The following is a 24,882-nucleotide window of genomic DNA, read 5'->3' as shown; positions in this document are numbered from 1 at the left end:
GGGGGCGGACCATCCGAATCGGTCCCACCTCCCTGCAGAGGGGAAGGGTCGCGGAGAAGTCAAGTTGCACCAGGAAGTGGTCTGACCATGGCACTTCTTTTGTTTCGCTTTTACTTAGTGTCAGAACACCAACATCCATGGAGGTAAACACCAGGTCCAAGGCATGTCCGTGGCTATGGGTTGGGCCAAACTTATTCAGGGACAGCCCCATGGAGGCCATGCTTTCCACGAAGTCCCGAGCGGCCCCTTGTAAGGTCGTGTCGGCATGGATGTTAAAATCCCCTAGGACAACCAAACTAGGTGTCTCCAGGAGAACATCCGCCACGACCTGAAGCAGCTCGGGCAGGGAATCCTTGGTGCAGCGGGGAGGTCGGTACACCAAAAGGAATCCTGTACTGCCCCTATTGCCCAACTTCCAGAACATGCACTCAGAGAACTGGGTCTTCCCAATAGGATGCCTGGTGCAAACTAATGACTTCCTAAAAATCACTGCAACCCCCCCTCCCCGCCCACAGGGCCTGGGTTGCTGTGCGTAAGAGAAACCTGGTGGACAAGCAGCGGCAAGAACAGGCCCACCTGCTTCATCCAACCAAGTCTCTGTTACACAAGCCAGGTCAAATCCTCCATCCATGATCACGTCATGGATGGCAGTGGTCTTATGAATCATTGACCTGGCTGTGCTGGTCCCGGGGGGAAGGTTACTGTTACCGTAGTCAAAGTTCAGTCCTAAGTCACTAGCCTGGAGATAGTCCACAAAGTGCGAGGTGAGGTCCGAAACAGGGAGCCGGGCGGGGACAGGAACACTCAAAGATCAGAAGCAGGTAGCCGGGCGGGGAACAGGAACACTGGAGGAACAGGACTGGATGCTGGCCAAAACAGCTCTTCAATGACGACGTTGCTCCCGCAACCTGGGACCGGGCTGACTGCCCTTTATCTTCTCTAAGGCCAGGGGCGGTCCCGGCCCCCAGGAGCCCCGCCTCTCCTGGCCTTAAGGCGAGCACTCCTCCTGGGAGAAACCAGTTCCCTTCGCCTCTCTGCCCTAAGCCTCTGCAGTTCAGGAGAGGCCGAAGGGTTACTGGGCCCCGGGGAAGGCTCACCTGTAGACACTGAGTCCTCAAGCACCTCTGGGGCCAGAATGGTTTCACCTGGTGCCTGCTCCTGAGGATCTGGCACAGGTGCAGGCTCCTCAGAATCTAGGCCTTGCCCCAGTTCAGCCGGCCCTGGAGGCGGGGACTCCTGTGCCGGCTGGGATTCCTCCGGTTCACTCTCAGAATCGGAATCCCAGGCCATCACACCATCCCCCCTCCCAGGCCCCCCCCTTAATCGAGGGTCTGGACCCGGCTTGCTGGGGTACGCCGCATGGAACTCTCGGAGGCAGGCAGGCGCGTGGACGTTGGCCGCTGGTTCCCAGGAACGGTCCTCCGGCCCATACCCCTTCCAGTCAATGAGATACTGCAGCTTTCCCCTGCGGTATCGGGAGTCCAGAATACGTTCCACCTCGTACTCAGGCTCTCCCTGAACCAAAACTGGCTGCGGTCGGGGACGGTCCGGGTGGAACTCGTCGGGTGGGGCCACCGGACTCAGAAGGGACCTGTGGAATACCGGGTGAACCTTCAGGGTTGCGGGCAACTGGAGACGGAATGCCACAGGCGAGACCTGGTTCACGATAGGGAACGGGCCGGTGAAACGGGCGTCCAGCTTCCGCGAAGGTCGAGAAGGGTGGAGGTGGCGAGTGGAGAGCCATACCAGGTCACCGACATGGAGTTCCGGCCCCACCTGGCGGTGGCGGTCGGCCTGGACCTTGTACGCCTCCTTGGCCTGGCGCAGCTGCTCCATCAACAGCTGTTGCTGGGACTGGAGCTCCTGAAGCCACTCTGTCACCGCAGGGACCGCAGATGCTGGCAGCACATCTGGAAACAACCGTGGATGAAAACCGTAACTGGCCTGGAACGGGGTCTGCTGGGTGGATGCATTCACCGCGTTGTTGTAAGCGAACTCCGCCAATGGTAGGTGGTCGACCCAGTCATCCTGCTGGTAGCTGCAGTAGCACCGGAGGTACTGTTCCAGCACCGCGTTCGCCCGTTCCGTCTGGCCATCAGTCTGTGGGTGGTAGGCAGATGAGAGACAGACCTCTGTTCCGAGGGCCTGGTGCAAAGCACGCCAAAACCGGGACGTGAACTGAACGCCACGGTCGGACACCACACGCTCAGGTAGGCCATGCAGGCGGAAGACATGCTGAAGGTACAGCTGAGCGGTTTCCTTAGCTGAGGGTACGGATGGGCAGGGGGCACAGTGCACCATCTTCGTGAAATGGTCAGAGAAAACTAGAAGGCAGGTGCAGCCACGAGACGGGGGTAGCTCCACTACAAAGTCCAGAGAAACCGTGTGCCAAGGACGTGGTGGAACCGGCAACGGCTGAAGAAGGCCGGGGGGTCGCCCGGTAGGCCCCTTGGCCCGCCGGCAGACATCACAACCAGCGACGTAGCGAGCCACGTCAGCCTTCAGACGGGGCCACCAAAACTCACGGCTTACCAGATGGGTGGTCCGATACCGCCCAAAGTGCCCTGCTGCTGGAGCATCATGGGTCATCCGGAGAACCTCAGCCCGCAGCGGCCCTGGCGGGATGTACAGGCGCCCGTGGTGCAGCAGAAGGCCCTGATGCAGGACCAGCCCCGGGTACTGAGGGCATGACCCTTCGGCCAGTTCCTGGAGTCGTTCCTGGGCCCAAGCGTCGACCCGCTGCTGTTCCCGCACCCGAGCCTGCAGTGGCTCAGCCTCCTGGGTGGCCAGGAATGCAGCCGGTGGTAGGATCGTGGTGGGTACTGCCTGCTGTACCTTGTCTGTGTTGTCTTCAGGTTTCCGGGACAGGGCATCCGCCTTCTGGTTTTGGGAGCTAGGGATGTAGCGGATCCGGAACTGGAACCGGGAAAAGAACAACGCCCACCGGATCTGCCTTTGGTTCAGCTTGCGGGTGGTCTGGAGGTACTCCAGGTTCCGGTGGTCGGTTCTCACCTCCACCGGGTGTCGTGCCCCCTCAAGATGGTGGCGCCAGACCTCAAAAGCCACCTTGATGGCCAGTAGTTCCCGCTCCCATACAGTATAGTTACGCTCCGCCGGCAGGAGCTGGCGGGAATAAAAGGCGCAGGGTAAGAGTGGCGCATCAGGTCCGTACTGCTGGGACAAGACGGCACCGAGAGCCGTACTGGAGGCGTCAGTCTCTACCACAAAGGGTCGAGAAGGATCCGGATGTTGCAAGATCGGCGCTCTCTGGAAACAGGCCTTCAACCCCTGAAACGCCTCCTCTGCCTCGCTGTCCCAGGAAAACGGCGTCTTGGGGCGCAGTAGCCGGGTCAATGGGGTAGTGCGACGAGCGTAACCCGCAATGAAGGTCCGGTAATAGTTGGCGAACCCCAGGAAACGCTGTAGGTCCTTGCGGTTCCGAGGTGCCGCCCATTCCCGAACCGCTGCCACCTTCCCAGGATCCATCTGCACCCCATCTGGAGAGAGTCGGTGACCCAGAAAATCCACTGTCTGCTGATGGAACTCGCACTTGCTGAGCTTTGCATACAGGCGGTGCTCCCGCAAGCGCTGCAGCACGGTCCGGACATGACCCTCGTGGCGAGCCGGGTCACGGGAGAAAATCAAAATGTCATCCAGGTACACCACCACGTACTTGTCCAGCAAGTCCTGGAACACGTGGTTGATGTACCGTTGGAACACAGCGGGCGCGTTGCACAATCCGAAGGGCATAACCAGGTATTCGAACTGCCCGTACCGGGTCCCGAATGCTGTCTTCCACTCATCCCCGGCTCGGATCCTAATTAAATTGTAGGCCCCCCGGAGGTCAAGCTTGGTGAACATCTGCGCCCCTTGCACCCGCTCCAGCAACTCCGAAATAAGGGGCAAGGGGTACCGGTCCGGGATGGTAATTTTGTTCAGGGCCCGGTAATCATGGCAAAGGCGAAGCTCCCCACATTTCTTCTTAACGAAGAGTACTGGCGCAGCGGTGGGTGAGGTAGAAGGCCTAATGAACCCACGCTCCAGGTTCTTGCGCAGGAAGTCCTGCAAAGCTTCGCGCTCTGGTTCTGTTAGAGAGTATAAGCGACTCACCGGCAGGGGCGCTCCGGGCTGGAGGTCTATGCCGCAGTCAAAAGACCGATGCGGCGGCAGCTGGTCTGCCCCCCGTTCCTCGAACACGTCTTGGTAGTCCCGGTACACGGCTGGGAGCGTGGGTGCTGCCTCCTCAGTGGGTGCGGCCGCTAGCATCTCGGACCGAGCATGGGGGCATGGGTCTGGGAAGTGCACAGTCCGATTAACCCAGTCAATCTGAACATTGTGAGCCTCCAACCAGTCCATTCCAAGCACCAGGGGGAACCGGGGCATGGAGGCAATGTCCAAAGTTCGCACCTCCCGGTGCTGCTGGAGACACAGGACCAAGGGCTGGGTCTCCCGAGTGACGGCACCCGAACGCAGGAGCCGTCCGTCGATTGCCTCCACCTGTACCGGTTCTGGCTTGTTCTGAAGTGGCACCTGATGATGAGCGGCAAAGGCAGCGTCCATATAGGAGCGGGTTGCCCCCGAATCTACCAGAGCGTGGGTAAGAATCCAGGGCCCACCTGGAGGGTAGAGACGCACTGGAACCATGAGATGTCGCAACTCCACTGGTGAGGGCCCCTCTTGCATGGTTTGGGACCCCACGTTGCTAGGGCCTTCGGCTACAGAGGTTGGTGGTTTTCCTGCGACTGGCATTTTCCTGGGACAGGAACGGGCGTAATGTCCACTCCCACCGCAGTAAAGACACAGGTTTGCCTCCCGACGCCGCGTCTTCTCCGAGGGGGAGAGGCGAGGTCGCACAGCCCCGAGCTGCGTTGGCTCGACTGGCAACTCGGCTGTGGGCGTGGACCTGTTGGGAAGGATGGGCGCTAGGAGCCGGGGGTGCTGGTGGTCCCGGGCCTGGCGACGGTCCTCCAACCGATCGTCTATCTGCAGGCTCCGCTGAATGAGGGCGTCCAGCGTGGTGGGACGCTCCATCATGGCCAACTGGTCCAGTATCTCGTCCGACAGTCCCTCCAGATACTGGTCCCGTAGTGCGGAGTCATTCCAAGACAAGTCTTGTGCCAACAGCCGAAATTCTGTGGCGTAGGCGGCGGCTGTGGACTTGTCCTGTCTCAACTGACGAATCGCCCGATTGGCTTGGCTCTCCTTCAGAGGGTTGCCAAACACAGTCTCTAAGTGGTTACAAAATCCCACATAGTCCGTTAACAAAGGAGAGTCTTGCCGGAGCAGTGGCAAAGCCCACTTGGCCGCCTGGTCCTTTAACAAACTGATCAGAAAGTGCACCTTGGTGCGGTCGTCAGGGAAGTTCCGGGCTCGCCCCTGAATATACAACTTGGCCTGGGCGAAGAACATGGGAAAACTGGCCAGGGTCCCATCAAATTTCTCTGGCAAAGCCACTGGGTACTTGCCTGGAGCTGGGGCGTCGGCCCCATGATCTGTAAAGGTTTCCCACCGTTGCTGAAGCGCCGCAACCACATCGCTTAACTGCTGAACGGTGTGGGTCAAGGCCTGGTTCTCCTGGGCCAATGCCACCAGCGCAGCTGCCTGGTCAACCATGGCCTCTGGCTGTTCCCGAACGCACCCCAACGAAGGGGGAGTGCGGGTGTGGCGGGAGCAAACTGTGCTGGTCCCGGGGGGAAGGTTACTGTTACCGTAGTCAAAGTTCAGTCCTAAGTCACTAGCCTGGAGATAGTCCACAAAGTGCGAGGTGAGGTCCGAAACAGGGAGCCGGGCGGGGACAGGAACACTCGAAGATCAGAAGCAGGTAGCCGGGCGGGGAACAGGAACACTGGAGGAACAGGACTGGATGCTGGCCAAAACAGCTCTTCAATGACGACGTTGCTCCCGCAACCTGGGACCGGGCTGACTGCCCTTTATCTTCTCTAAGGCCAGGGGCGGTCCCGGCCCCCAGGAGCCCCGCCTCTCCTGGCCTTAAGGCGAGCACTCCTCCTGGGAGAAACCAGTTCCCTTCGCCTCTCTGCCCTAAGCCTCTGCAGTTCAGGAGAGGCCGAAGGGTTACTGGGCCCCGGGGAAGGCTCACCTGTAGACACTGAGTCCTCAAGCACCTCTGGGGCCAGAATGGTTTCACCTGGTGCCTGCTCCTGAGGATCTGGCACAGGTGCAGGCTCCTCAGAATCTAGGCCTTGCCCCAGTTCAGCCGGCCCTGGAGGCGGGGACTCCTGTGCCGGCTGGGATTCCTCCGGTTCACTCTCAGAATCGGAATCCCAGGCCATCACACTGGCATTGCACAGCAGCACCTTCAGGCTATGTGGGTATCCCTTGCTGATTCTAGTATCCGTCCGGACAGGACCAGACCCGGAGGCAGGGATAGTCCTCAGACAACGACTAAACCTGCCTCCTCTGTAATGACATGGTCTGGTCTTAGCGTAACTCCTCCTCCTACCCGTGATCACTGAGATCGGTTGTCCCAGCGCATCCCCCTCCGTGGAACATACCCCAGCCATTTTGTTGGCTGGGACCCACTCCCCGGCAGCCCTGACCCTTCCCCTTAAGAACAAAATAAGACCTTAAAACAATAAAAAACCCCAGAAAACAAAAAACAATACAAATGAAAAACTATAAAAATTACAAATCCATTAAAATCAAACAAATTCCCAACTAAACATCCATCCCACCCCCATCCCCGTCCCCGCATATACAAAAAAATGAAAGGAAAAGGAACATTTTAAAACAAACTCTGCGCCCCTCCGGATCCCCCTGGGTCGCAGCAGCAGTGACAACAACCGTCCCTGTGAGGCCTGTCAGGCCCCGCCCTGGGCCAGGTGGTGAGTGGCAGGAAGGAGCAGGGCCCTCAGACCCCCACACAGGAGAGTCCTCCTGGGCAGCAGAGCGCAGCAGTCCTTGTGAGGCCTCAGGCCCCGCCCCAGGCCAGATGGTGAGTGGCAGGAAGGAGCAGGGCCCTCAGACACTCACACAGGAGAGTCCTCCTGGGCAGCAGAGCGCAGCAGTCCCTGTGAGTCCTTCAGGCCCCGCCCTGGGCCAGATCGTGAGTGGCAGGAAGGAGCAGGGCCCTCAGACACTCACACAGGAGAGTCCTCCTGGGCAGCAGAGCGCAGCAGTCCTTGTGAGTCCTTCAGGCCCCGCCCTGGGCCAGATCGTGAGTGGCAGGAAGGAGCAGGGCCCTCAGACACTCACACAGGAGAGTCCTCCTGGGCAGCAGAGCGCAGCAGTCCCTGTGAGTCCTTCAGGCCCCGCCCTGGGCCAGATCGTGAGTGGCAGGAAGGAGCAGGGCCCTCAGACACTCACACAGGAGAGTCCTCCTGGGCAGCAGAGCGCAGCAGTCCTTGTGAGGTCTCAGGCCCCGCCCTGGGCCAGATGGTGAGTGGCAGGAAGGAGCAGGGCCCTCAGACACTCACACAGGAGAGTCCTCCTGGGCAGCAGAACGCAGCAGTCCTTGTGAGGCCTCAGGCCCCGCCCCGGGCCAGATGGTGAGTGGCAGGAAGGAGCAGGGCCCTCAGACACTCACACAGGAGAGTCCTCCTGGGCAGCAGAACGCAGCAGTCCTTGTGAGGCCTCAGGCCCCGCCCCAGGCCAGCTAAGAAAGTGTTACTGCTGAGTGAATAATCTAAGATTGGTTTGGTGATATTTTAAGGCACAGATAGATTCTTACTGCTTTCATTCTGTTCGTTAATAAATAACTACTCAGTGATCCAGGCATGGCTGCCTTCTAATTCTTCAGGCCTCTTGATGTGCTGCTACCTGAAGTAAACACCAAGACTAGGACTAAGTATGCAGAACAGTAAATAAAAATGTACTTATTGGCAGAAGACTTTTAAGGGCATGTAGAGCTTTCAAAAACCTTCCCCAGAAGGACAGGTGTGAAGTGCCTGTGCTTGAGTCTTTATGTTTTGCTGGCCATTTGTGGGCCATATGGCAATACAAATTGGATTATACATTTTCACAGCCACCAGTCATTACGGAGACCAAATATTTTAAAAGTCTGCAATTAATTTGTGGAAGAGTGTGTGTGTGTGTGGGGGGGTATATATCTTGTAATTCAAATTCCAGACTTTTCCTAATGGTTCCATTGAGTCTATCTTAAAACAAAACAGGGACTGAATGAGCAATCAAATTCCTCATGGGAAACTCAGTTGCCCAACCAATTCGGCAGGCTTGTACTCGCTGCACATCAGGAGATAGGCAGTGACTTCAGCCCTGCTTTCTGAGGAACTCAATTGCACAGTCGGCTGAGCCACATCCTTACCTGACCCACACGGGGCATCACATTTGATGTCAGGTATCAGGCAGATGGGCACCGTTGTTGGCCTTGCAGGTCAAATTGAGACCTGGGTCAAGCCAAATTTGGCCTGCAGGTATATAGCCCAGTTTGAAGGCTACAATCCCTTGTGGGGTCTGCATGTCAGTTGTGGGCAGTGGGCCAGAGGCAAAAGCTGGCAGAGCAACAAATGTAAATGTTACCTTTGCACACACACATCCACGCCTCTCTCAATGCTCCATCCTGCCAAGCAAAAGAGTTAAAGGATGCATTCCAGCGAGGCAAAAACATTCAAGGAGGTTCTGAAGCAGGGCAAGTGAGGGGTGTTGGCCTGGGGAGAGAGGGTGAAATGAGGAGAGTCAAGACCAGATAGAGAGGCTTGGAGGGCTGCATACTTCTTATCTATACAGTGCTACCTCGGGTTAAGTACTTAATTCGTTCCAGAGGTCCGTTCTTAACCTGAAACTATTCATAACCTGAAGCACCACTTTAGCTGCTGCCGCGCCGCTGGAGCACAATTTCTGTTCTCATCCTGAATTCTGGGTTAGCGGAGTCTGTAACTTGAAGCGTATATAACCTGAAGCGTATGTAACCTGAAGGGTATGTAACCTGAAGGGTATGTAACCTGAGGTACCACTGTGTCATGTTTTGTGTTCTAAAAGAATAGTTAAAATCATAAACATGAATGTCATGCACTGTAATTTCCTGCTTTCACTACCTGTAAATTACAAAATGATCTCAAATATGAAATGATAGCAATTTTGAAGGTCATGGTTGCAATCCAATGCACACTTGCACACAAGTTCTTCTGAATCCAGGAGCCCTCACTTTTGAGCAAATAGGCATGCTACAAATCCATTCAGCTTTTGCAATGTAACATCTCAAACCCTGCCTTTGAGTTGTGGTTTTTCAGTTATTCCTTGCCAGCAAAATAATTAATCAGTTGAACAACTGCTGCTGAAACACTTTATGAGAAAATTTGCATACTCTTGACTCATTTAAAATAAAGTAAGTTTTGTGGCAATTGGTGGGGGCTAATAAATCCAATTTTCCCCTCTCCAGATTTTATGTATCTTCATCACAACTTTGTCGGTTAATAGCATATTTTCAGATGGAAGTAATGAAATAGAAACATGTCAGCATTGATAATTATTTGCAGTTATATTTAGATTTAAATAATTACAAGGGTTTCAGAATGGAAGTCCCAGGGGCTTTAATGCAAAACTTATATATACATTATAATATAAAGCTCATTCCACTAACTGTTTCATAACTGGATATATATAAATTGAAAAGTCATAAAATGAAATGGCATTTTAGCTATGTGCTTTTGGCATTCCGTTAGAATGTAGCTCTGTTCATAAACTGAATACACAGTATTAACATAAAGTGTTCATTGCAGTGTTTCACCTGCAGCTAAACTTTCATACGCGCACACACATGTGATCGGCCATATTGGCATTATTATGAATATGTGAAAATTACAAGTAATGGACACATTTAAGAAGAATACCTGAAGGCTTTGCAACACCTTATTGGCTAATTGAGATGTTTTCTGGCTGGAAGAACTCTGCAGCTTGAAATCAATTCGCTATAACTTGTTCTCAGCTGGTATCTGCTGATATTATAATAATAACACCTTAGGTACATAATATATAGTAGTAGGAATAAAAATGGAAATTGGTACTTTATGAAAAACAACAACAATCTTACAGCTGTATGTTAAACAATATTTTTTAAAGTTAATATTTGCTGTTAGCATTGCAAATATTGTCTAAAACATAATATACAGTATAACTGAAAGATTGGAAAGCCTTAGAAATTGGAAAGGGAGTTGCTGTGATCTAGCCACAAGTTTAAATTACCGTAACCAATTCCATCAAAATGCTTTTATGCCATGTATTTGAGAGACTGGAAATGAAACAACTGAGAATAAAAGCAGTCAAAGAATGCAAAAGGTGGTCTGGCTATATATATCTCCTTTTGTTCCTTCCCATCACCAAATCAAATCTATTAGTTTCTGCCTAATTTTGAGTTAGACTTCAAACAACTGGAAACTAAACACTGTTAGGACTTTGTATTCTAGTGACTGTATTAGTGGTCTGTGCCTCTTCTCTCATTTGTTTGCCTTGAACATTCATCTTTTTCTTGCTATTGCTATATCTTCCTTTACTTTGTTAAAAAACATCTTTAAAGTTGAATTATTTTACCTTTGTAAAATGATTTTAACATAGAATTAGTCTCTTATGTGACTGTGCCCTGTTTCTGGAACAGGTTTAACAATGTCCTTCAACATGATGTGACATTGTGCTGATTCCGTGGCAGAAGCCAGCAGAATTGCAGCAACCTCTGCTAGCATGATGAATCTGATGGTTACCTCTTCTCTGACATGGCAGGGCTTGTACTACGTAGAGGAAAACTTCTTAGCATTCCCATGATAAAATTTCAGGAAGACATGATGGGCAATCCCCATGTTGGATTCATAAAGTATTGTAGGATATTTCCAAAAAACATTTCAAGGTGCCTTAACATATAAATGTTTTGCTAGGTTTTTTCTGGTATTTTTTAAAGTTGTTAATCACTTGTCACCAAGCTGATCAAGAATTCTAAAGTTTTTTTGGTTTATGTCTATTTTATGCATCCAAAAATGTTACAGACTGATTGCCGACTGTCTTCAAGTAGAAGCAAGCTCTTACATTCCTTTTGGTGCACTCAGAGAACGATGTTTATTGTAAGCGCAGTGTGCTGAAGCAATGCATGTTCTTTTACCTATTTCCTTTTCTCCTTGGGGGTAAGGTGAGGCAGTAACCTCTCAGTGGCCTGTTAGGTACCATCTACAGCGTAGATCCTACACAAACACTCCCATCAAGAAATGCAAATGTCTTGGGAGCAGCTGCACAAGGGAACATTATATATGGACAGGTGATGACACGCCGATGCAGAGCAGCACTATTGTGCACATTTGGTTCATTAGCCATGTGTCAGCCAAAGCTCTAGAGTTCTATTCACTACCTACAGTAGTTGTGCATATGGAACTGCATGATGTGCATTTATGTTCTGCATCTTCTAAATACAGAAGCCTGTACGCTGCTTCTTAAAATATGACACTGAAACAATGGAATCTATTTCCCATGCGTGAAGAATGAGCTCCATTGTTCCCCAGTTACACGGTCTTCATAGATTTTTAATAAGACTAACTTACCTTATTTTCTAGGCGCACAATATAGTAGCTTCTATGAGTCCAAATAGCAATGACATTGGACAGTTCTGCATGTTGACCTTCTGCCAGCGATCTATCCTGCCAGGAATTCCCACATATGTGCAATACATACACCTTGCTGCCGCTGCTGCTACAACACATATAGCAGCAATGTATTACTCCTCTCCATATCATTCGCTATTACATATTTCATGTCAAGACGCATATCACACTCCTATTCCCTTCCCGGCTGATGATCATGCTAAGTGAAATTATGGTAGAGAATATGTTTTCCACAAGTTGCCATCTCCCGTGTAGTGGATGCCGGCACCCTGGAAAGGATGACGTTGAGCGTTAGCCCCAGAACAAATACACCAATAAAGAGATTGTAAGAACACAATAATCACTCTCCCTTCTGGCTTACTGGTGCTAAAGTCAGCTAACATTTTGTTGTTGTTGTTTAGTCATTTAGTCGTGTCCGACTCTTTGTGACTCCATGGACCAGAGCACGCCAGACACTTCTGTCTTTCACTGCCTCCTGCAGTTTGGTCAGACTCATGTTGGTAGCTTCAAGAACACTGTTCAACCATCTCGTCCTCTTCCGTCCCCTTCTCCTTGTGCCCTCAATCTTCCCCAACATCAGGGTCTTTTCCAGGGAGTCTTCTCTTCTCATGAGGTGGCCAAAGTATTGGAGCCTCAGCTTCTGGATCTGTCCTTCCAGTGAGCACTCAGGGCTGATTTCCTTCAGAATGGATACGTTTGATCTTCTTGCAGTCCATAGGACTCTCAAGAGTCTCTTCAGCTAACATATGGTTTATCTAAAGCAATGAACAGATTTGTAACTTGCAGTAAATTCAACTTGCAGATTTGTAACTTGCAGACAACAAGAGAAAAGGGGTTTTGTGCAATGTTCAGCACTATATGGAAATGTTCTCCCACCCACAGTGCAAAACACCAAAAGAAATATTTATTTAATTTCATGTTATTTACAGAGTGTATTAATCCCCTCATATGCCAAACATTTAAAAGCAATGTTCAGAAATCTTTTGGATAGCAGCAAGCAATAAAATATACACATTTAAAAGCCTGGAAATTGTTTAAGGAGTATGGCTGAGATCACTGTACTTCAGAGGGCACCTCTAATAAAGAGATGTTTTCAGCAGTTAAAGCATGTCAGAGAATATAACTAGTGTCATGTAATAAAGATTAAAAGAACTGGCCACTGGCCAAGTTAATATTAATGTTTGGGAACTAATGCACTTTCAAATGTATAGGACGTGCAATACCTTGCAAGAAGTCTGAGTGCATGACTCTCAAAGTACAATACAGTAATCAGGTGATGTCCAAATTATGAAAATATATTTCTTTCGAAATAGATGTTTTAAAGCTCCTAAGAGAGAAATTTGTCAACCTTTTTAGGTCTGTGGGCACATTTTACAAACTGGAGCAACTATCAGTGGCAGCACACACATACCCCATAACCAAGTACATACTGCCATTGATTCTACGGGCCATGGGCTTTTTTCCAAGTTTAATTTCAGTGGGATGCGAACCAGGAAAGCCCTTTGTGGGCACCAGAAAGCTCACAGGCACCACACTGGCGACCCTCGAAAAAATCTCTGTGGAGTTATCTTTCTTCTACTGAAACCAATTGTGCTTAAACTTCCCATGGAAATCAATGGGACTTAAATGGGGACCATTCATTTCAATGGAGCAGAACATGACAGGAGAAACTCCCAGAGTATTGTGCCCACTGCAGTTCCATCCTCAAAATGTCATGTAAGTGGCAAATGCTCTGCCTTTTTTTTTTTACAATGCTTCCGGTGGTAAATTTCCAAGAACGGTTTCAAACTTGCAATCCATCAAGAACAAGGATCACCACCAAATGCTGCCTCTGTCCCTTAAAGCAGCCCTTGATGAGATGCTCCAAAGGCGCAGCTGCAAAAAATAACCCAAGAATCTTGCAGCACCTTAAAAGACTTGAGAAATGTATTGTGTGATGCATCCACGAAAGCTTATTCTATAATAAACTGGTGGGTTTTCAAGGAGCCCCGAGACTTCCTGGGTCTCCCTTGCCCCTAAGAACCAGCGATTCTTGCCTTGCAAGTGGTTTAATGGTTGTGCAGCAGCGACAGCCCCAGCGCCGGAGTCCAGTTTCCCCGAATCGCCCAGCAGGGGCCACTGCTGTTCCAGAGCAGCCTCGCCGCCGCCTCCTCAGCTGGCGCTGCTGCCGGCAGGGAAGGTGAAAGGTTGGCAGGAGCAGGAGGGCGGAGGGAAAAGGAAGCGAAAGAACGCCGGCTGGGCAGCCGACCTGGAAACTGACACCGCCGAGGTGCCGAGCAGCTGAGCCACCCCGAGGGGAAGAAGCAGGAGCAGAAGACGCCGCAAGGGCAGCAGCTCAGACCACCGAGCAGGCTCGGCTCACCGGCGACCCCGACCTGCCTGCCTGCCTGCCTGCCTGCCCCGGGGATAGCGCGCGCGCCGCAGCCCTGTCAGGTCCTGGGAGCGAACAGCCGCCGCCGCGCGCGCTTGCCCCGCCTCCCGCCCTCCTGGGCCCGGCAAGGTTGGCCCGTCGGCGGGGGAGCGGAGCTTCGTCCAAGCGAGCGAGAGAGAGAGAGGAGGGCCGGGCGGCGAGGCAGCAGCGCTCGGCTTCTCCTGAGGGGCGAGCCGGAGCGAGGCAGGTGGCGCTTCCGTCGCGCTCGGGGCCGCCAGCGTCGCTCTCCAGCCCCAACTTTGGCGGGCGGAGTTGGGGGAGAAGAAGAAGCCGAATAAAAAAGCACCCCCCCACCCCGGAGGTCTCTTTCAGGTGGCCGCGTCAGACCCCGAGAGCGCCCGGAGCTTCCTTTCCGCGCGGAGGAGCACTTGAGAGAAAGACTGGGAAGCTGACTGGAAAGCGCGCGCGCGCGGGCTGCTGCTGGTGCTGCTCCCCGGGCAGCTCTGCGCCCAGTCCGGCGCCTCGCTCTCCCCACGCCCTGTCAGGGAGGAGCTGCCCGCTGCCGCTTTTTCTTGGCCCGCTGCAAGGTAACGCGGGGTGCGCGCGTGCGGAAGGGAGGGGTGGCTTATCTATTTGTAGCGCTTTACACAAAGGAGCAGCGCCGAAGCCGGGGAGGTGGGACGCGCGGCTACTCAAGCTTTCGCCTCAGGAATAAGGCTCGGGCGGCGAGCCGCGCTATGGCAGCCGGTGTGTAGAGAGACAGAGGAGGAGGAGCGCGCGCCCGGGCACATGTCATTTTCTCAAGTTCTCGAGGCTAGAAAGGAGGGCGGCTGAAGGGCTGCTTGGCGCATAGGCACCTTGAGGGAGGTCGTGTTTCCCCTGATCCGGGTTGGGGTGCTACTTTTACCCATAGGGCTCCTGTGCTCCAAAGGTCAGCGGTTTATCATGGCTGAACCTCGAACAAAGAAGCCCACGGGGACTGAGAGGTACTTGGACTGCAAACTTTAACCTGTGGAAACTTTTAATTCCTGAATTTCGCTCTCTGCTGCCTAGCAACCAATGTCGTCCCCCCCCCCCCGCCCTCCACATGCAAGAAGAACTTTGCCTTTTTTTGTGGGATGTCTCAACAGGATTCTTTTTTCTCCCTCCTCCTCTAGCATTTAGCTCCCTCACCATATGTGAAGCTGGAGCCTCCTCAACTTGACAAGGCCAAAGAAAAACCTGCTCTCTTCAGGGTTGCTGAGCCATATCATGTATTGTTCGCCGGCGCTGAGTTAATTCGCCCGCCCCTTGCCTTCATCTCTCGCTCGCATTTGCCCTCTGACATCAAAGCACGGAGACCGCCATGGGCTGCTTCTGCGCAGTCCCAGAGGAATTTTATTGTGAAGTTCTGCTTCTGGATGAATCCAAGTTGACCTTAACCACCCAGCAGCAGGGGATAAAGGTAAGCAGTGTTTGCCTCCTGCTCTGTTTTCGTTGGGCTTTCCCGGACGCTTGCCAGTAGTGCTTGAAATGCTTTGTCTGGAGTTGAGCAATAAGGGGCAAATCTACATGGAAGCATACTGTTCTGAGAGAGTGCCTATCAAAACAGACTGGCTTCTAATGACCAGGAAATAGACATGTCAAGTGGCATTTAACTTTGCATCACATTCCATTACCCAAGACAAAGTTGAAAGAGTAAAAACCAAGAGGAACACAGAAGTCTTGAAGGTGAACAACAGGATTTTAAGTGTCAACCGGTTGTCTTGTGACTTGGGTAGTGTGTATGAAGTATGTTATGTGATGTAATATTATAGAATTTAATAAAAGGAGAAATAAGACTTCGGTAACTTTGTCACAGAGGTTTATATACTAGCGGGGTGAGATCTTTTGAAAATGTTTTCCTGGATGACTTCTTTGCTTTATATAATTTGCTTTGCGCTCTGATTTTCAGGAGTTGCAAGAGTGCTTAGCAATCAAAGATCTTACACTGGAAACCAGGCACTTTGAAATATATACATGATCAGCAAAGATATTTTCAGAGTTTGCCTAATAAAATTATACTTGAGGCTTGCATAAGAAGCGTGCTTTTCAAAGGCTCAGAGTGCTAGTCTGCACCTGCTGAGGAGTCTGTTACTCACCAGCTCCTTTTAAGCACATTTTAATTCTTAGTGATTTCAAGAAGAACCTTAATTATATTGCTATGTGCTCCATGCTCCTGTTGAAAAGGACAGCTGTAAAAAAGCTTTAACTTTGGATTTATTTATTTATTGAATTTACTGATACTTACTTGCCTACTAAAATGCTTATAACTCAGCTTTTAGGTGGTTATTAGCACAAGAGCTACAGGAACCAGTTCTCTAAACAGGCATTTGTGGGTCTTGTTCAAATACAGTCTCTATGGGATTGGGTCAGTATTTCTGCTTGGGGAGGAAGACTATACATGCTAATTGTTTTCTAGGGTTTTTTTTTTTTACTTCTTAAGTCATTCAAATACTTATTGTGCATTCTGTTTTATAGAACTGAATGCTGATAGGCCATGTTTCACTAGTAAGGAATCTTCTCTCCTGATGGAGAATAATTTTATGTGAATGTTTCTAGAGGGAAAGAGAAGGCGATTGTCTAGGAATTCTAAGTATATATGGCTGTACTATATTCTCTTGGCTCTTTTAGTGGGTCAACAATATATTGTTATATGCCTTCATTTCTGTGCATGTGCTATAGAGTTAGGACTCTGGGAGAAAGGGCTACATGTTTATAATAGTGAAGTTGTTCATCTACAGGCAACTTACTATAAGAAATAGCCCTTTAACAAGAATTCAGTTTGGCTTGTTTTTACACAAGTTTGTAAACAGAGAGGTTATCTTGAGTATAAAACTGCTTGAAACTGAAGCTGTCTGTGGCAGTTGGAAAATTTTGGCATTCAGTTAAGTGAAAGAAGAACTATTAGGAATTTGGTCTCACTAATTTCAGCGGGACTTATGTACACAATGCTTAGGTTTTTATGCTAAGAGATGCTAGATTCATTTGTATTTGCTGATCCTGTGACTTTAATGTAGGAATCTTAGTTGTACACCTAAGGGTTGCTTTATGCATTGTTTTTAGGGGTACATCTAAGATGATTTAAGGGCAAACTTTAATATGCAAATATGACCAATATGTGTTAAATAAGTGGATCATACAGATATTAAAAACTGAGGTTTTGAGTGGAACCAAGCTTGTATTTCTTTGCATTTTGAAAATGGTGGCATATCTGTCTAATCTATCTAGCTAATCTATCTAGTAATGAGTTCTAGTTCAGCAGATTTACATTAGAAAAGTATAAAAGAATGTAGTGATTTATTTTTAATTCATTCCTGGTGTTTAAAGTCTAGAGAATATGTCATACTGAAATGTCAGAATAGAGGCATCATCCCTGCAGCATAGTATCCTTGCAGCACAGAACAGGGGAGCAGGGGAGAACCATGGCAAGTTAAAGGTTGTTATCTACCTTGCGTACATTGCAAATAGTTTACAAGTTGGTTGCTAATTATAGGGATGTTGTTGTTTTACAAACCCTTGCAGTTTTGTCTGAACTTCATATTTGTAAAAATTCAAGTGGTTCATGATAGAAGCAATTTATTCTAAACAGGTGTAACACGTTTGTTAATGTCACAATACTACAATGGATGCAATTTTCATAACTCTTACTAGTTAGAGTTAATTGTTTCTTGGGGATATAGACTTTATTTGTATTGTGTTATGTAGGCAGTTCACCTGTTAGCCAGTTCACCTGTTGACCTTTTGTTAATATGAAACCAGTGGTTCTTTGAATCAGTGCTCCAGGTTAGTACCTGCAGGGCCACTGTGGGGAAAGGATCTGGGTGCTGTGCAAGGGAAGTGTGAGAACATGATTTGCACAAAAGTTATTTACTGAAATATTTTAGTATCACGGGGAGAGGGAATTGGGAAGAGTGAACATGGGCCCAAATGCAATAAAAATATGTTGTTGAAGCTACCTGAGGAATTTCTGGACACTTTGAGGAACTGGGATAGGTGCAGTAATTTGCAGAAATGGGCCAGCAAACTGGGCAAAAACAAGGCAAGCATGCAAAGTTAAAGTAGATCTGTTAGTGGCTCTGATCATTTTTAGGCTGCGTACAAATGTACCATTTAAATGGTAGGCACCATGTGATTGGCTTGAGCTATCTGATGGTGACTTCACAAATCAGTAGACTGAAGGAACTGCAGCTCACTCTTATGGTATTGAAAAGTGGGGGTACATCAGCAGAATGACATCTGCTCACTTGGAAATAAAAACCCCTGGGTTGCCATCTTATATCTGGCACACCCCACATAGCTTTAAATCATTTGCTACAGTAGGAGATAAATCAGATCCCTCCTGGTCTTGGCCTCTGCCCCTTGCCCCTTTTGCTGTGAAGTACAGTGGTACCTCTGGTTATGAACTTAATTCGTTCTGGAGGCCCATTCTTAACCTGAAACCGTTCTTAACCTGAGGTATCACTTTAGCTAATGGAGCCTCCCGCTGCCACCGCTTGATTTATGTTCTCATCCTGAGGTAAAGTTCTTAACCCGAGGTACTACTTCCGGGTTAGCGGAGTCTGTAACCCGAAGTGTTTGTAACCCAAGGTACCACTGTACTGTTTGGAGTGGGAGGTGGGGACACATGACAGAACAATGGGAGAGAATCTGTAGCTGCTACTTCTGCACTGAGAAGACTTGAAGATATGCATCCAAGTTGCAGATTACATTATTCCCCCACCCCATGGCTTGGGATCTGATTCTCCATCCTGCTGTATAGTATTACAGTGTCGAATCAAAATAAATCCCCCCCCCCTTCCAGTAGTACCTTAGAGATCAACTAAGTTTGTTATTGGTATGGTATAATTGGAATTACAGTGTGTGAATTAAGCAAACACATGAATGGGGTCAGTGGTTCAGGTCATATCAATATGGTGCGCAAATGCTTTCTTGGAATTACATTGTAGAGACTAGTATATGTGAATGAGAAAGACAAAGAGGATTGCCGCCTTGCAACCTGGATATACTCATGTATAGACACACTGGCAGAGGAAGAGGAGTGCGGGGAGAGTGCACTGTCCCCGGCAGCGTGATCCCGGTGGGGTGCCATTGGTGCTGCCCCCCACCCATGCTGGGTGCCACACCCCTGCAGGCGGTGCACCACGCCTCCAGGATGCGCGCCACGCCCACCCCCGCCTGCTCTCTGCGCCCCGGTGCCGGAGCATGAAACTCCGCCACTGTATAGACACACACGTGTGGTATATAGTCTGGTTACTGTTTCTTTGCTGTGAAGTTCCACACTGCAAGAAAGGATGTGTGAAACCATATGGGCATAACTTGTTGCATGGGCAAGAACAAAGTTGTAGACCTAAGTCATCAAGTCCACTTGTGTGTTTGCTTAGTACAGACACTGTTCCCTCCAGTGGTATAGTATTGCACTATGGGAAAGCAGCTGCTGTGCCGCTTGTGTGTAAAAGAGGATTAGATCCAATGATGTCCATGGGATTTGCTTTTGGATAAATCTGCTAAAGATCATAGACGTAATAAAGTTTACTTAGATGCACTGGCCACAGTAAACAGAAAACTTCCTGGATTGCTCGCCAAAGACATTGACTTGAAAGTACTGATGCTTATGTGCCTGTCCACAGGTGGTTGCAAGTTGCCTGCAGGAAGACTTTTGCTGTACTCCTGTGTCTGCAGCAGATCTTGGCATCTTTTTCTATATCGCTGTAGCTTTTGCATTCCAATTAAGGAGCACTAGGAAGTGAAATAAGTTGCTATCAGGAGAGGAGAAGAAAAAGAGGTAGCAATGTGGTCTGTCTCAAGAGTAAAATTTTTGGAATTACTGCTTGTCAGAGCTGTCTGGTTAGGATGTAAGTAACTCTTGGTGTCAACCATAGGTATTTGTGTAACCTGGGAGGACTTTGTATCCATTCTGAAGGTTTTGTGCTTCCTCCACTCATTTTCCCAGGGCCATGTGCTTCGGACCTTTAGCCTAGTTATTTTACTGGTTTCTTGGACCCGCTTTCTAGAAAACAACCTGCCTTACTGTTAAAATGGCTCTTGCTTAGCGGCTTTCAAATTCTGTTCCTAGGACCTCTGGAATACCTTCTTGGGAGTTTCTCAGTGAGAAGATCAGTAATGGTGAACAGGATTCCCAGAAAGATACCTAACTTGATCAATAATTATGGGTACTTCCTTTGCAATGTTCAACTTGTAGATGCACTGTGGTTTGTGTGTGATAATGGTAAAGTCTAATGGGTGTTGCAGGCTTCATGTATCAACTGAGTGTGTGCTGAGTGGTAAAATGAGCTGAAACCAAAAGAATAAAAAGGGAAAGAAATATGAGGATGACAAAGTATCCCAAATAGTTGCTTTTCTGGAAGATGTGGAGACAGGCATATTGGACACCTGGAAGTCTAGCATCCTTCAGCTTTGGGCCAGAGTGGCCTTGCACCTCAAGAGCGAGAGCTGCCATTGAATATAATCAAAGGCTACTTCATAGGCTTCAGACAAAACATCAATAATATCTGCTGGGCTTCAAATTGCAGCTATCCTTTTGTTATTCAGTCCTTGAACTTCTGTGAGATTGTGCCCAGTGGGACTGAAGAGGTTTCAACGATGCTGCTGCAAATGGGGAACGCATTCAGCACCAATTCTGGCACTTTGGTTGCCCTAAACAGTTCTTCAACAAAGACAAGGACGCAGCTGCAACCCTTTGAATTCTTTTGGTAAGCTGGAGTATGAAAGCTCTTGAGAACTTCCTACAGACTGGAAAGGTGTCTGTGCAGAAGCAGGAATTACTTATTACTGTGGGATTTACCCACAAATCCTCTCCAGTCCTGCACCACTGCTGCTAGTTTGCTGAACCACTGTTTTTTACCCAAAACTGATGGCTGTAGGATGAGAAGGTAATGCACAGCTCACGGTTCAACTCCACCGCTAACTTACCAAACCATGACCTTCCCTATGAGATTAGGAGTCCTCTCATTGTTAAGTGAGCAGCTACACATAGCTACACTTGCAATCTATTTTTGGTTGTTGGGGATGGGATCATCCTTTGGGAAGGCAGACTTCAAACAAGTGTACCAGTAAAAATAGGCAATTGTTGTTGCAGAAACAATTGTTGTAGCAGCAGTATTATTTTGTTGGTGGAAGAGGCTTAAGAGAAGGCAGAGGCCCAGAAGAGCTGGAAGTCTGAGAAACTGGAAGTTATCTGCTGCTGAAGTATCTCCAGAAGTATTTGTCTACAGCTCCCATGAGCCTCAGCCAACATGGAGGACAGCAAAGGCTAGTACAAGGTAGCAGCGTATTTCTGGCACAAGTGGTATTGTTATAACTATCCAATTACAACTTAAGGTAACATGATCTTTTAAAAATCCCAAAGGACTACAAAGGATCCCGAACACCTTGGTACTCAGACATTTTGGCTCCTGAACACCACAAACCCGGAAGTGAGTGTTCCGGTTTACGAACATTCTTTGGAACCCGAACGTCCAACGGGGCTTCCTGCAGCCAATCAGAAGCCGCGCTTTGGTTTCTGAATGTTTTGGAAGTTGAACGGACTTCCGGAACGGATTCTGTTTGAATTCCAAGGTACGACTGTATATGCAGTGCTATTTTTCTAGAAAAAGAGGTGCCGGAACTCACCATGAACAACTCCCTCATTCACTTAGAATGGCAACGCTGCCCACCTGATAGGTGCTGGAACTGAGTTCCTGTGAGTTCCCCCGAAAAAACCCAGACTATATGGTGAGTTAGGTTTATGCTCAGAATGGCAAGCAAAGCCTGTTGGGTGCTGTCACTGCTCACATCCATACCATACATTTAAAGCAGGGGTAGGCAACCTAAGGCCCATGGGCCGGATCTGGCCCAATCGCCTTCTCAATCTGGTCCGTGGATGGTCCCGGAATCAGCGTGTTTTTACACGAGTAGAATGTGTGCTTTTATTTAAAATGCATCTCTGGGTTATTTGTGGGGCCTGCCTGGTCTTTTTACATGAGTAGAATGTGTGCTTTTATTTAAAATGCATCTCTGGGTTATTTGTGGGGCCTGCCTGGTCTTTTTACATGAGTAGAATGTGTGCTTTTATTTAAAATGCATCTCTGGGTTATTTGTGGGGCATAGGAATTCGTTCATTTGCCCCCCAAAAATATAGTCCGGCCCCCCACATGGTCTGAGGGACGGTGAACCAGCCCACAGCTGAAAAAGGTTGCTGACCCCTGATTTAAAGCATATGGATTTTCTCAAAGAATCCTAGGAGCTATAATTCTTGGCACCCTGAACGAATTGCAGTTCCTAGGACTCTTTGGGGGCAAGTAATGTACTTTAAATGTATAGTGTGGCTTTGACCACATACATGTTTTTAGCACCTGGCTAAGACTTGCCTCTTCACCTGGGTGATTGGAGTAATTTGATGCAGCCAAGTCAAGACTTTATGTTAGTTCAGCTTTGGGTAGCTCTTAAGCTTCCACGCTACCCTGAGGAGGATGGTATTTTATTTTTAATCTATTGATCTGACAGCTTAATTTTTTATTGGCTCTTTTTAACAATTTTGCATGTTTAAAAACTTGATCGCAAATCTGATTGTAGGACTACTAGAGAACAGCCCTGTGTTACGCAACTACCAACTAAATAAACATTAATTACACTTTAAAAATTGCAAGCGTAATGTTTCTAATAAGACCATATATCTGCCATAAGGGGACAGCATAAAGCTATGAAAGTTACCACATCATCTTTGGTTGTTGTACAAATACTGCCTCGGCAATCAAATTGCAAAATACAATACAAAGTATAGTTCTTGTCATTCCATAATTCTTTCTTAAGCACAGGAGTCCTGCCAAGAATCGGAGTCCCCTACCCCCCAAGTTAATTTAAGCCTGTTTTCTCATAATTATAATTCCAAAGTTGGTAGCATTGCAATTTTGCAACTTTCAGCGACACAAGGCTGAATATAATTTATTTTGAAGGCGTTTCTAATAATTATAATTCCAAAGTTGTAGCTTTGCAATTTTGCAATTTTCAGTGAGACAAAGCTGAATATAATTTATTTTGAAGGAGTCGTCTTGTATGCAGCCTAAATTTGCTGCTGCTACTACAAAAGTTGAAATTAGGCAAGCAAAAGGAAGATTATTAGATTTAAAAAAACACAATTCTTATGTTTTTTGCTTGCATTAGAAAATTACTGTTCATTAAAGCTAGTATAACAGCCTGTGCCAATAACATTATAGCTCAAACCTCAGGCTGACCAGGAGGTAACTTCATTTAAAAATTAATGGGTTTCTGTCATGCTGTCATGCCAGTTTCATTAATTTAGTTAGATGCATCCTGGGAAAATAAAGTGTCTCAATACTCATTCATTATATAGATATTCCATGGAGAATTCAAAAATGCTGGTCTCATCTGTAAAGATGCAGGAAAAATTAGTAATCTATGTCAAATAATGACAGTCGTTTCGAAGAATGGTTAATTTATGAAAAGATTTGCAGGATCTTTTGTTCCTTTTGGTCTTTTCCAGATTAATAACAGAAATGTGGAAAGGCCTGATACTATAACATTCATATATATGTATAGAAATATATTAAAGTTTGAGATTTCTTACTACCATGCCAAAATTAGAAAGCCTTTTAAAAAAAAAGATGCTATTTTCCAATCCATATTTCATATCATCAAGGAACAGAATGAATTAAAGCCTCATATTTCTGATTTAAAAAGCTTGTGCTGATGCAATCAGTCCTTAGTAGAGATGCCCTAACTTTTGAGAAGGCCTGCCTCTGCTGAGATGTTACTACAGAATTTTTGACTTTCATGGAAGGAAATTCCTATTTATCAAATTGAGACTCACTCCTTGATTGGGCTGTGGCCTGGTAGGGACCTGCTAACCAAACATGCTAACATCTCAGGAAAGAGAGGGTTGCTCTCACTACTTCCAGTTAGACTCTGCTAGTAGGGGCACTGTCTGGCCGAGCTAATAGGAGTTTGCTAGCGGTTGTCCAGACCCTCCAAGTGCCCCTATTTTCCAGGGACAGTTCCGGATTTACAGAAGCTGTCCTGGTTTCTGATTTGACCCGGAATGGCCCGATTTCCCTTAGGACATCCCTATTTTCATCAGAGAAATGTTGAAGGGTATGGTAGGATGTCCCTATTTTCATTGGAGGGTATGGAGTTATGTGACTCCCAAGCCAAGGAGATAAGTAACCATACAACCTTTAGAAAACATCTGAAGGCAGCCCTGCATAGGGAAGTTTTTTAATGTTTAATGTTTTATTGTGTTTTTATATCTGTTGGAAGCCTCCCAGAGTGGCTGGGGTGACCCAGTCAGATGGGCAGGGTATAAATATTATATTATTATTATTAAACAGGATGTTCCTATTTTCATCAGAGAAATGTTGGAGGGTATGTTGGTCTGGGTAGGCCTCAGGCATAGAAATGACAGGGAGAAGATTAAGCTATGGCCCCTCTTCCTGACATCTGTTTTTCTATGTTGAATGATGTTTTTCTACAGAGGAGCACAGTGAACCTACACCTACAGGTAAAACAGTACAATCAATACCACCTCACCTACTGTCTGTAGGAACTAAGCGTAAAAGGGACTCTCTAGCAGGTAGGATTTATGCTGCAAGATGAATGCTGAGGTCTGTGTTACTGTGCAAAGGATGGTCTTGAATGACCAAATGACATGTGATAAAACTAAGCTGTGCTTGGCACACCACAAAAGCTTTCTGGACAATGACAATATTGGCTGAGATAGGTATCTGCACAACACACAACCCAGAAGTGGCTGCTGTGGAACCTCTCCCTCAAAGCTGGTGTCACTTTCATTTACCTGGATGGTGTTTGGGGTAAGGAAAAGCAGGAAGGTCTCTGGACTGCTCAGGTGTCCCAGCAGAGCCAACATGGCCACTTACCTGTTGATACATTGTCCAAGTTCGTGGTTGCGTGATACTGATGTTG

At 48.1% G+C, this 24,882-nt stretch overlaps 1 protein-coding gene across 5 annotated transcripts in view; it reads left to right on the top strand.

Annotated features, from left to right (window-relative positions):
* Nucleotides 1-13,754: 13,754 nt before the first annotated feature.
* EPB41L4A (erythrocyte membrane protein band 4.1 like 4A) overlaps nucleotides 13,755-24,882 on the top strand; it is a gene marked incomplete at its 3' end in the record, with an annotated part of 95,833 nt that continues 84,705 nt past the window's right edge. The window contains exons 1-2 of one of the 5 annotated variants that reach the window (XM_080972671.1): nucleotides 13,755-14,513; nucleotides 15,084-15,370. In XM_080972671.1, coding sequence (XP_080828797.1) covers nucleotides 15,272-15,370 — 99 coding nt within the window. In that variant the 5' untranslated portion in view covers nucleotides 13,755-14,513; nucleotides 15,084-15,271. Of the gene's footprint in view, nucleotides 14,514-14,544; nucleotides 14,674-14,768; nucleotides 14,913-15,083; nucleotides 15,371-24,882 lie in introns of those variants that run through there. The other 4 variants (XR_013977164.1, XM_080972668.1, XM_080972669.1 and 1 more) reach the window with 4 other exon arrangements.

Source organism: Podarcis pityusensis (assembly GCF_964106645.2).
Source record: "Podarcis pityusensis genome assembly, chromosome: 11".
Lineage (NCBI taxonomy): Eukaryota > Metazoa > Chordata > Lepidosauria > Squamata > Lacertidae > Podarcis > Podarcis pityusensis.
Note: the sequence above shows the minus strand (reverse complement) of the source record. Positions and strands in the feature narration are given on the sequence as shown.